Raw genomic sequence first — 12,046 nt, 5'->3', positions numbered from 1 at the left:
GTTGACTTGTTTTAAAGGCCCACATTCACCCAAGATGTATTGCGCGCCGAGGAACAGTTTTCATATATGAAAACCCCACCATTTTATTTGAGCGGGAGTAGAGTGAGAAAGCAATAAGCGATCACGAATATTCTTTCCCTCCAGCACGAGTCGTAGAGGAAACCTGCATGAACCGCTTGAGTTCGTACAGCTAATAAGATCACGCGTTTGGACAATACAGCATTTCAAAACAAAAACAAACGACTGCAATGACTCTTGGGTGAAGGTGGGCCTTTAAATAAGAAGGAGTTGATAATTTAAGCGCTAGAATGTCAACTAAAATACCTTTATTTCGACAACGCTGTCTTCTTCAGGGTGCAAAAAAATATAGCACAGTTGAGTTCGTTATTTGCAGTTGTACGCAAATAAAGTTCCGTGCACGCGCTGAGATCACGTAGGTGGCTCCAAGTGTACAGGCCGACCAACTGTAGCAATCCAAAATCACGGTTGATCCAAAGTGCAAAGGTGGAAGATGTAGCGCTTGTCTTCACGCTGACGGCTACGGAACGAGCAGGAAAGCCGCGAGAAGAATGGGAACGAGGGAGAACCTATTCCGTCCCTCTTCCCCAGTCTTCCTACGGCTTCACCGCTTGTTTTTGTGTTCTCACGCTCGTTTTCGAGCCACCGCGGTGGGTCACAAGACCTTAACGAAACTGCCAGCTACGTGGGCTATGAAGCGTCGGCCAATATGGGTCTTGTTTCTCCAATGTAAACCACTGCAAGACATTCACGGCACGAGATGCAGTAGATTAGGTTCTGCAGTAGGTGCGCGTAAATTCCCCGTGATCTTAATAATTTCACCTGATGTTGTACTTGTGGTGGACGGATTGTTGAAAGCACGAAACTGCAGATGGTTCGCCTGCAGGGATAGGTGCCCTCTTGACGTAGGTGGCCGGGTGGTTAGCAACTATGGACCAACAGGTCGTTCAGTTTTTTGGCTCGTCTGTAAGCTGATGGTGGTCGTCTGTAAGCTAGTGGGGGGAAAAGGCCTTGGTATAAGCGTCGTTCTTTAGGATGCTCAAGGGTACGCGCCGACAAAAGATAGCGTACACTCGTGTTAATTTTCACGCGAATACAATTCTGGTTTGGCGGCTGAGGTTTTCTAACTTTTTGAACACCAATTGGCCTTTTGCACTAACTGGTCACGTGGTAAAAAAATCCACCATACTGGATGGTAAAAAGCGTGGCATCTTCTTTACTGGGACATTGAAAACAAAGCAAAATCAATCTTGACAGGTTAGAATTCCTTTGTTTTCGAATCTACTACATTCTTTTGCCATCCAGTATGACGGATTTTGTACCATGTGACCAGTTAGTGCAAAAGGCCCATATGCAAAAAACATATTAAAATTCTTCAGATTAGCAACAAACTGAAGGCCCTTATAATTTACTTGGATCCGGGAAACAACAATGTGAAGCCTTAAAATGTTTCTTTATTGCCGGTTAAATGCTTTGTAGGATTTGCATTACATCAGTACCTCAAACGTTTTGTTAAAGCCCTCTTCAAGCTAAAACATATTGCGCACATGCGTCGGATTTGTGGGATGATTAAAACTACCATTTTATTATCATTAACTAACAACTTCTAACTTTGGATTAAGTCGTTAAATTCAGTTTTTACAAAAAAAAAAAAAAAACCAGCAAATTTCGCTATATAGTCTTCAAGTAACGATGCCCAAATCGATCAGACGCGTCAATTTATGACTCGATTTGAAAGCCACGGCTAAAAACATATACAGCCCTGGAACATTTTCAAGTGCGTGATCATTTTGTCAATTTCAGAATTTTTCGCTTCTCTGCCTAAACAGCTACAATCTCACTAAATGTTACTGGTAGTTCAATTTGGGAGATTAAGAATCATGAATTGCGTTTCCGTCCGTTTTTATTATTTTTTTTCGCGTTTTCCGTTTTTCTGCCATTTGAACGCTCGGAAATTAGGACGAGAGCGGAATATAGGATTAAGGGGGTGGGGGAGGTCATATCTCTCCTACCCCCTCCCCTACTCCGTTTCTTTTGCTCTCGACTCAATATCCGTGCGGATATAAAGCAAAAGGCGCACTAAACCCCAACCTGCTAGGCCAAGAAACTTTATTAAAATAGCGAGAGGCAAATGTAGCATAAACATGGTCACGTGATCATTTCTATCGTTTGCAGTTTGCCGCAAAGGTAATTTTAAATCTCTCTATTGGCATTCCTATCATTGCGTTTTGGTCTGAGAACGCAACATCTCAACACTCTTCGGTACTTGTCACCAGGCGACACGGCCTCACACCATAAGGTAGCCGGCTTCATCTGCTGGCCGACTTCGGTTGCTTTGGTTATCAAAATTCGCACCGCGTTAAAATAAATAATTTTCTCGACCAATGAGAGACAAAAGTAAAACTATCTGGCTCCAATAGTGTCTTCACCCTCGCACGCGTTTTCCCGCACTTTACACCGGTTACATGTATTTGCTTCTAATTCAAGTTCTGATTGGCCGTTCATTACGCCGTTTGCGTCTGTAGTAATCGGCCAGCGCCATAGCAATAGGCCATTTCCGAGTTCCTTTGAGTCTCATCATGAAAATGAGGCTAAGTGCTCAATTATTATTATGAAAATTAGTTTTCATTCGTATGCAAATAAAACTAATTTTCACGTGAAAAGCTTTGCACTTAGCCTCGCTTTCATAATAAGTTTCACAGCAACTCGGAAATGGCCTATTACTTTGGTTTAGGTTCACGACACTTGATTGAAAACTGTTCGATATGACTTATGTGATCAATTTTCATAGATCTTAATTTATTGCCAAGTTTTTGGTTGTAGAGTGCCTATGAAAATTACAGCTAGCGCGTCGAGAAGTGAATTTCGTCGCGGAAGATCAGACGACCTGTGGCCGTAGGCTGGTTTCTGCCCTTCAAGATACACCGCAGAGTTAATTCTCTCATCCATCATTCGCAATTGTGCCATTAATGCTAGCGGTACATTCACGTTACCGCAATTACCAACATAGTCACCCATTTACTACTTGCTCCTTTCTGACCTCGTACCATAATTCTGAGACGGTGAAACAACGGACGATCAAGTCCGGCGGAGGTCATCTTGGGTTCTATTCCCGCCAAAGTGGAATTTCTTTTTCTTTGCCCCGTGTGACCACCCATTTTCTTCTTAAAGCTACAAAGCTTAGTGGAAAATAAATGTGTTCACTTTAGCACTCCAATATACACTGCAGAGTTAAGTCTAGCGGCACAAAATTCATTGTAAATTTAATGTCATTGTCGTATTTTGAATCTCCAAAATAGGTCTGTAGGGTGACGAGCGCTCTGATAATGAGAAAAAGGGATGACTATTCCCAGCCGCTATCCGCTTTCCTTGGCACTGATCAAATAACACCCAGAATTTCGTTTCTATTTTACTGCACTTGTTTAAGTCTACATATGCCTTACAGGTTACAAGTTAAATTTACATGTTTCAGCATGGAAAAAAGATAACATAGTCTGACAGCGGTTTAATATATTTCTTGGAAAATTTGCAACATCACGTTTATGATAATAAACCCCGTTGCAAAATCGAGCAAAGTGAAATCGGAAAAAATGAAACGCGAAACTCGAGCTTTTATTGTGCCCATGGCGGTAATTCCCTCGTAAGTCATGGCGCTCTCGTCTCTGTCATTTTCGATCCTTGCTTTCCACGGCGGCATTTGCAGTCGACATGTCAGCTTCTCAATGTTAATTCCAGTCTTGATGAAGTCCGCGTATTCTTGCTTGAAAGTCTCCCAAAGGTCCTCGCACCGCTCCTCAGACATTTCTTTTAGTATTTCGCGAAAACTGTTAGAGAGTTCTTCAAACTCTACTTGAAGTTCTGCAACCTGCAGTCGAAGCATTCGAATTGGACCGCTCATCCTCTCTTTTGTAGAAAATGCGTTTGAATTCAACGGTGTTTTATCATAAGCAGTTTCCATTTTTGATACGTGCACTTTTAGACCTGAAAAATCTTTTTGCGTGTTTCTAGAAAAATAAAGCTAACGCGCGCGCGTTACTACATACGTAATAATCACATGGCTTCTACTTCTAATTACGTGCTTGTTACACTTAACGAATTTCGCACAGTTGGTCTGGGAAAAATATTGGTTGGAGTTGCACACGCAAGTACACAGTCGTGTCTCAGTTACGAAAGAAAAAAACTCCGAAGTCGTAAAGTGACGAAACTGTAAAGCAAACCCTCTTAACCTATAGGAAACTATTTTACCCTCCTCGATGAGTGCGCGAAGTAATAGCGCGTCGAGTTTGCGCTTTTTTGCTTCAGCGTATTTTGGTTAGATACTGGTTAAAGTTTGTACTGTAGCGGTAGTCTTCTCGGGGAAAAAATGCGGGGTTAGGTCCTAATAATTACTGGCCAGACAAATTTAAGTTGCAAGTCCCATGTAACTTCTCAAACTAGCTCATTAATAATTCATGAAGACTGTAAACAAAGGAAATTACTGCTATGAAGGAGGTTTGGAAATGTGATCTTAATTAACGTACAATTTGGTGAACTTTTGCTTTGAATTTCACGAATGGTTTGAGAAGTTCTATCAAACATTCTGCAGCTCCATCCTACCTTATAGATCTAATTCGACCGAACGCACCCATCCGCAATTTCAATCGTCATCGAAGCATTTTTGTTTACATGGAGGGAGGAAGTTCCTAGAGGGCGGATCATCCTAGCGCCATATGCTTTATAATAATAATAATAATAATAATAATAATAATAATAATAATAATAATAATAATAATAATAATAATAATAATAATAATAATATAATTTAATATAATATAATATAATATAATGTAATATAATATAATATAATATAATATAATATAATATAATATAATATAATATAATATAATATAATATAATAATAAAAGTCTTTATTTTTGAGAGACAGTTGAAGACATATCTTTTCATGAATGTTTATGCATAAGTTCCAAAATTTTTAATACTTTTATATAGTGATAGAACTCCTTTTTCTCCTTGTTTTATAATTTTATCGACTTTGTATTTTTAGGATTGTATTTTAACGTATTTTTATCGTAAAGCGCTAATGGGCTATACGGAATTAGACTGCTATTCAAAATAGGCCATTTCCGAGTTGCTTTCAGCCTCATTATGAAACCGAGGCTAAGTGCGGAGTTTTTGTTATGAAAAGTAATTTTCATTCATATGCAAACAAAATTAATTTTCATATGAAAAGTTTTGCACTTAGCCTCGCTGTCATAGTGAGGTTCACTGCAACTCGGAAATGGCTTATTACTTGTCTGATTATTATTGTTACTATTATTAATTCCAAACACCTCGAAGTTGGTTAAAAAAACTCGGCTGAGCCTCGTTTTCCAGCCCATGCACTTATTTATTTATTTATTTATTTATTTATTTTATTTACCAATTAAGTCTTCACTCTTAACAGAGTATTGAAGACTGCTTTAAACTTTTCGGTGTTTGGAAATTGGACGAACAAAATACTTACCGCACTCAGTATGTTGAGCAACAGAACTGAAGATCATACGGAACGCAAGGTATTCACTGGTATTGCATCTTTTAGCTTCGTTGCGAATCGTACAGCACTCGCTCTCTATCAAGCCAAGATCTGAACTCAACCGTCAGTGTGAATAAATAACTTTTGAAACCCGAATACTGGGTAATGTGAATATATAATATGCGCAATGACTAATGCCACTAATTTGCCCAGCTTTTTATTGGAACTGTTACAATGCACAATTGATGTTAGTGAACAAAATTATTCAACTGACCTTTGTTCAAAGAAGCTTGTGGAATGGCATGTATTACGGTGAATTGAAAGAATAATGACAAACGGCAAAAGGTCTGAAAGGCGAGGACTAATTAAAGGAATAAACAGTACCTAATACTGTGATTGCTCACTCTTGACACTGGAATCTTTAAAAACGACATCGACTGGGAGGGGGTCAAAATCCTTGACCAGCGGAGACCGTGGGTAAAGAAAAAAAATCGAAGGAAAAAAAAAGAAGGAGAAGAAAAATCAACGAGGCCATCCATATCAGGCGCCAGCGTCCAACCCTAAATAGAGATGGGTGTTACGAACTACCCGCGATTTTTAATCACTTGTTGTCCGTGACTAAATATACATAAGTCACGTGATAATACTGAAGACAGTATCAGTTGCTGGTGAAGACTGTGTGAGAAACGTCGAAAGCTTCAATGCTTCAATATTAGTAGACCTTGAGACAAGAGTTATTCATACAATAATTTACTTGTATATTAATAATGAAAAGTATGGAGTATATCGAATATGATCATGATATAACAATGCGTGCTTTATTGCGCTTCTTTTTTTTTAATGAAAGAAAAAAAGGAACAAGAAAGGCATAAAAGGCTTGATAAGCGGCCGAATTTTTGTAGCCTCCCAGATTTTACTGTCTTAACTTTTCCCTCTCTCGGTAGGATCCACCCAAGTCAATAGTCTGAGTCCCTAAGCTAGGAATAGAGTTTCCCCGTCCCTCCCCACCAGCCCCCTACAAATAGAGTAAAAAGAAAGACTAACCCAGTTGAATCAACAGCTGATTCAAAATCACTGAAGTTGTACTCATAAATCTATATTGCACTATCTGTACATCTTCTGTTGACGTTACTACACTCCTGGCTCGTTTTACACGAACTCTTAGTGGACTGTCAGTATCAATAACGGAAATACGAGAAATGAAAACACATTGTATGTGCCGACCCCAGTTGACCTGTGATTATATTTGATTTCCGCCCTTTTGGTGAACTGCAATTTTAAAGGGCAAAGAAGAAGCAAATGGAATTGGACGTAAGTAAGATATTCCGTGCACTTTATTATATAATTGTATAGTTGTTGTTATCAAAAGTCGCACCATAAGTTTCCATTTTACTCCGCTAAATCTTCGAGTGTTCTTGCTGTCAGAGCGCCTGACGCATTTAAGTTGTTTATTAAACTAACTCAAGGTTATTTGGTGTATGCTATTTATGAGTGTCTGAAATTAAAGTGTGTACTTGATTCCTCATGGATAATTACCATCAACACAAAGAAATCTTTACTAGAAACCAAGATTTCTTCTGAAGGCCGACTCAGTAGTTTTCAGCAATTGCAGCGTGCAAATGCCATCCGTTTTTTTGACAGAAGAGAGAAGACCGATCTTCTGGGATTTCGTATTAAAATCAGCTTTGGACCTTTCCTTTCCTCGTGTGTCTCTAATAATTGCGGACAAATTTTTTCTCAATTTTGGTAATTTTTCTAGTGTTCTATCTGCAATAATCTACGCCGATAGGGAGGAAATTTAATACTTAAACTGCTCAAATCTCAGGTCGCCAGTGAACTTGCAGTTCTTCGAGAACATCTCTTAATCGCTTTCCTCGTCCCACAGAAATGACCCTGTTTGTCATATTTGATGTTTAGATGACATATACTGCGAATTTCTCATACCACTAATAGCCGAATGGCGCGATGCTAACAAATACTTTATGAGATTACATCTAAGTCAATATTCGAAATTAATTGAATTTGCTTGCGGTGAGTTGTTATTCGGAGGTGTTTTCCCCAAGGCTTTCCTCTCCCGAAAATTCTTAAGTTGGGCGATTGTAAACGTCTTTCAGGGATTTGGAAATGAGAAGTCAGCAATGCCCATGTTCATCGATCATTCGTTGTTCACATTCCCCGGTGGGGAGAGGGGCGTGCTCCAAGGAATTTTTGTGGGGGGTTCACGGCGGCTTGGTTCCCCAAACGCTAACCCTATTTCAGACTAAAATATGTAACATTTTAAGAAAGACATGGAAAACCGTTCGGGTTGCAGGTTTGTTCGCAACTTTACTTGAGCGGCTGCGATTAACTTGAAAATAAATTCTAAAAAAAAAAAAAAAAAATTCGGACATGAACTGTATTCGAACCCATGACCTCTGCGATACCAGTGCATTGCTCTACCAACTGAGCTATACACACAGTACGTGGGAGCCAGCTGGGAGACATTTTGTGGGAGGAAAATGTGCCTTAAAAGAATCAAAGACATTTTTGTTTCAAATGTTTACACAGTGCGCGCATCACTTTTTTTAAAACGTTTCTTGTACGCGAAAATCAGCTGAGAAAGTAGAAACAATGCAGCAGTATTCTCGTTTACAAGGGTCTAGAGCGAACAAAATAAATAAATAAATACATAAAAATTTCACATGTAATTTTAATCATTTATGCCGGCAATTACTATGAATAATTTATAAACCACACAACACAAAGACTGGGACCGAGTTTACCAATTCACCAGAACGAGGCTATCCTCGAGGTTTCCAAGTTACAAAATGGCGGGTTCTGTGGAGGTTGTGTTTGCGTTGGAGAATAAATTTTCTGGAATCATTTTCTCCGCGTTTAGTAGGAAAATACGATATTGGGAATGAATATAGCTTTTGTAAGAAGCATCTTGTCTACTTTCGGGTGGAATCGCAGCTGTTAGGATTCAGGATCTAACGTCCGTGTTTGAAAATGTCGTCACAAGATAGTGGAGGTCGGAAGAAACGATCTCCACGGAATTCGTCGAGTTCCAGTTCGCGATCGAACGAGAGTCTGTCTGGACACAGCTCAGAAAAGAATCAACACCGAGAAAACTCTTCTGGAAGAAGGAACAATTCTGGAAAGGTAGGTCTTACGAAGCTTTGCAAAAATCAGTTGATCCACCGCAATATCTGCACGCTTGGATAAACGCGGGTTTACCGACTGGCTTTGAAATCGATCAGTTCAATTTTAAGAAACTCACTTGATTAGACAATATCCGTTTATGTCGTGAGTCAAGTTATGGATTTTGGGGTAAGGCTTCCACATTCTCTCAGTCAGACTGCGCTACATCTTTTGGGGGCCATCGTATATAATTAATAAAACAAGATCTTGTAAGCTTTTTTTGTTGTTGATGTTGTTGTTTTCTGCACAATGGGACGTTCCCGAAATTTTCCGAACCCCCCCCCCCCCCCTCCTCCCTCCACTGTAGGGTGGTTTCTGTTAAAGGGGTCATCAGAATATTTTTTAAAGAAGCTGGCAAAATTCTGGCACCCTTTGATCCAATCTTCAAAGGTGCCAACAGCAAAAAATGGGGGTGTGGGAATCTGGCCTTCCATAGGGGAAGGGGAGGGGGGGGGGGGGTGGTGGAGGGGGTGTGCAGATAATTAATTTGCAGCTTCCTTGCATTACACTGTAGTGTGTGCTTGCGTGAAAATTGTGGTATTGAAAATTACATGTAACAGGCTTGGTAAAAATCTGCATCATAGCGAACCTTGCAAAGTAATGCGACCAAAAGAAATGGCCTCAAACACTTTTGGCTGCTAATACTGATCCATCATTAGGATTACTGCAGCCCTCTCAAGAGACGATGTGAATCAAGTTTCCTGGCAATTTATATACAATCATGTTGCTTAAGATCCAAATTAAAGCTTGATTAGCTAGTCAGTAGATCAACTGCATTTATGTCCAGAAATGCACCTAACCCTGATTTTGTGTACTTTATGTACAGCAGACCTTTTTGTCGTTTTCATGACTTCATGTCTGGCAGAATTATTTGTGTTTTGGTAAGAATTTAGGGTAGGGGACACTTTGTGATGTCTATCATACATTTCATGCATCTCATTAGCATGCATTTCTGGACATATCTCATCAACTCTTGGGAAATCATTTGAAATTTCATGCATGCATGTGTAATGATTTATTGAAATTATATAAATTGTTTGTCTCATGATTTAGTCATTTGAGATACAAATCACGATGACGGTTTTACCGCAGCTGAAATAGTTATCCACTGCAGGAGACCACAGAGGAAAAAGTTTATTGACTGAATCATGAGGATCAAAATGCTCCAATCACAGCAGATGTCTGTGATGAAAGTAGCGACGCATAACTAGTTGACCTCATCATGACATTATTATTAATGTCATGATTTGTATCTCAAATGGCTACATTATGAGACAAACGGTAACTTTTGTATGTACCTACATGTACAACTGTACATACCGTGATTTAACGATAAGCAAATTTTTTCGAGGCTCTCAGATATGACACAGTAGAAGAATTTTAATGCAAAAGATGTACATAAACAAGTCTACAAATACCAAAAGTACATATGCAGCAAAAAATTATGGCTTATATGTATTTATAGGAGTTTGGCAGAAAACTATTCTTTTGCGTAAGCATCATGACAGTAAAATATCTGTGGAGATCAATTCCTTTATTCTCATAACCGTTGCTTGATTAGCTTGATTATTTTTGTGTTCACACGTACACTTTTTTTGTATCTGACTTTAAATGTAACTTTTCTGTAACATGTATTTGTGGTTTATATTGTACCCATTACCCTGACGTTAACCAAAATGATAGTTAAAGCCTTTAACATTCAATGGTTTTCTTCACCACAGCATCAACAGAAAAATGTCCATCGCACAAACAGCCATGATCATGTTCGTAAACTGGTTGAGCAGGAGGGAAGAGCAGCTCGCAACTTGGTCACATGGTCTGTACCAGTTACAGATCCTGATGAAGATGGTGAGAAATGTTTTTTCAAATACTGACAGTATTTTGCCAGAATATTATTTATAACAGACCATTTTTGTTTTTCTGCGTTGAACTGGATCTAGCTTGCAATGGAGGCTCTTGTGGGGAATGTGTTAAGACTCCCCTTCTTAAGCCTTGTGTGCAAGTTAGTTCAAGTTCAATATGGAGAATACAGTCTCTTGAAGGTTCAGTGGAAAACTATGCTAAGTGGAAGTTTTACCATGAAATCCAGATTCCTCTAAATTAGTTCTTATTTGGCAAACAGACTCATTATCAGATAAGAAACATGGTTCCATGTCCATGTTCTAAATTGATGGTCAAATTCAAAGAATTAAAGAATTAGTCTATGCCTTTTTTCCTAGTCTCAGCTAATTATTCTTTTTTAATTTAGTGAAAGTAGCAAAAAAGTCACTGGCTAATTTTTCACATTTCAGGCACAATAAAAAACTAAAATTGATATGGAACTACGATTCATACACCGTACATGATAATCAATCAATATGTAGGCCAAACTACAACTTATTTCAATTTTACGGACAAATTTCCACTCCTGAAATGTGGTTTTTTTTATCAAGCCGCCCTATGGTAGTATCAACAGAACCAATAATTATTATTATTAGGAAATGCTGTGGTTCAAATTTTTTGATTTGTTTAAACATTTTCAAACCAGTTTGATTTTTATTTCCCTTTGTGTCAGATTTTGGTAATGAATACTGTACATACTGCACAAAGGAAAATAAAAATTAAACTGTTTTTTTTTTAATTGAAACAAAAAAATTAAACCACAACATACAACAAATACATAAAGGGAACTTTTCAAACTAATTGCTATGACATTCATGTCACCCCCTTTTTGTTAAGTAAAAAGTTAGACTATTAATTATTTTATTCCTGCTTCTTACATGTACTTAGCATATATCTAGACCAGGTATTTTTGGTCCTCTGGGGGTAATTATAATGGGGAATCCCCCATGGCCAACATAAATTAAGTTGTAAGTATTAAAGCAAAGAGAATAAAACTTGGAGGGTAAATACTACATCCAAAGTTGTCCCCGTGAGGTCCCCAACAGAAACTGATCAATGACATCGCATGCACATGACGTGGAAAGTAATGTTGTGGTCTTAAAAATGGCAGCCATTTTGGATCCCCAATCCTGGATTTCCAGATTTTTCCGCAATTCCGAAAACCACCAAAATTGACAAGAAGTGACCAAAACCAATTATAGAAGGATGGTAAAATGATCTAAAAATGTGAAAAGTAACCTCCAGAAAGTTCAGTGACTTCATTAAAAATAATGTAGGATAATTCAAAATCATATACAGCTGTATGTATGAAAGGTAGTATCTTGGTCATTAAAAAGACTTGCTAAACTATAAGACTAAAACGGTTCTAGATAATGATACAAATACATGTAGTTACTACATGATTGTACATTAATATTAATTTTGTAACTCTCCTTACTGTAAATAGCTTACAGT

General features: G+C 38.4%; 1 protein-coding gene across 1 annotated transcript in view; it reads left to right on the top strand.

Moving 5' to 3' along the window:
* The first annotated feature begins 8,310 nt into the window (after window positions 1–8,310).
* Window positions 8,311–12,046, top strand: part of LOC146451242 (S phase cyclin A-associated protein in the endoplasmic reticulum-like) — a 35,344-nt gene continuing 31,608 nt past the window's right edge. The window contains exons 1-2 of the mRNA XM_085099229.1: window positions 8,311–8,671; window positions 10,432–10,558. Of these exons, the coding sequence (XP_084955355.1) occupies window positions 8,519–8,671; window positions 10,432–10,558 (280 nt within the window). The 5' untranslated portion in view covers window positions 8,311–8,518. The remainder of the gene's footprint in view (window positions 8,672–10,431; window positions 10,559–12,046) is intronic.

Source organism: Pavona decussata, unplaced genomic scaffold (genome assembly GCF_977016875.1).
Source record: "Pavona decussata unplaced genomic scaffold, jaPavDecu1.1 SCAFFOLD_391, whole genome shotgun sequence".
Lineage (NCBI taxonomy): Eukaryota > Metazoa > Cnidaria > Anthozoa > Scleractinia > Agariciidae > Pavona > Pavona decussata.
This window is presented reverse-complemented; position numbering and strand designations above follow the sequence as displayed.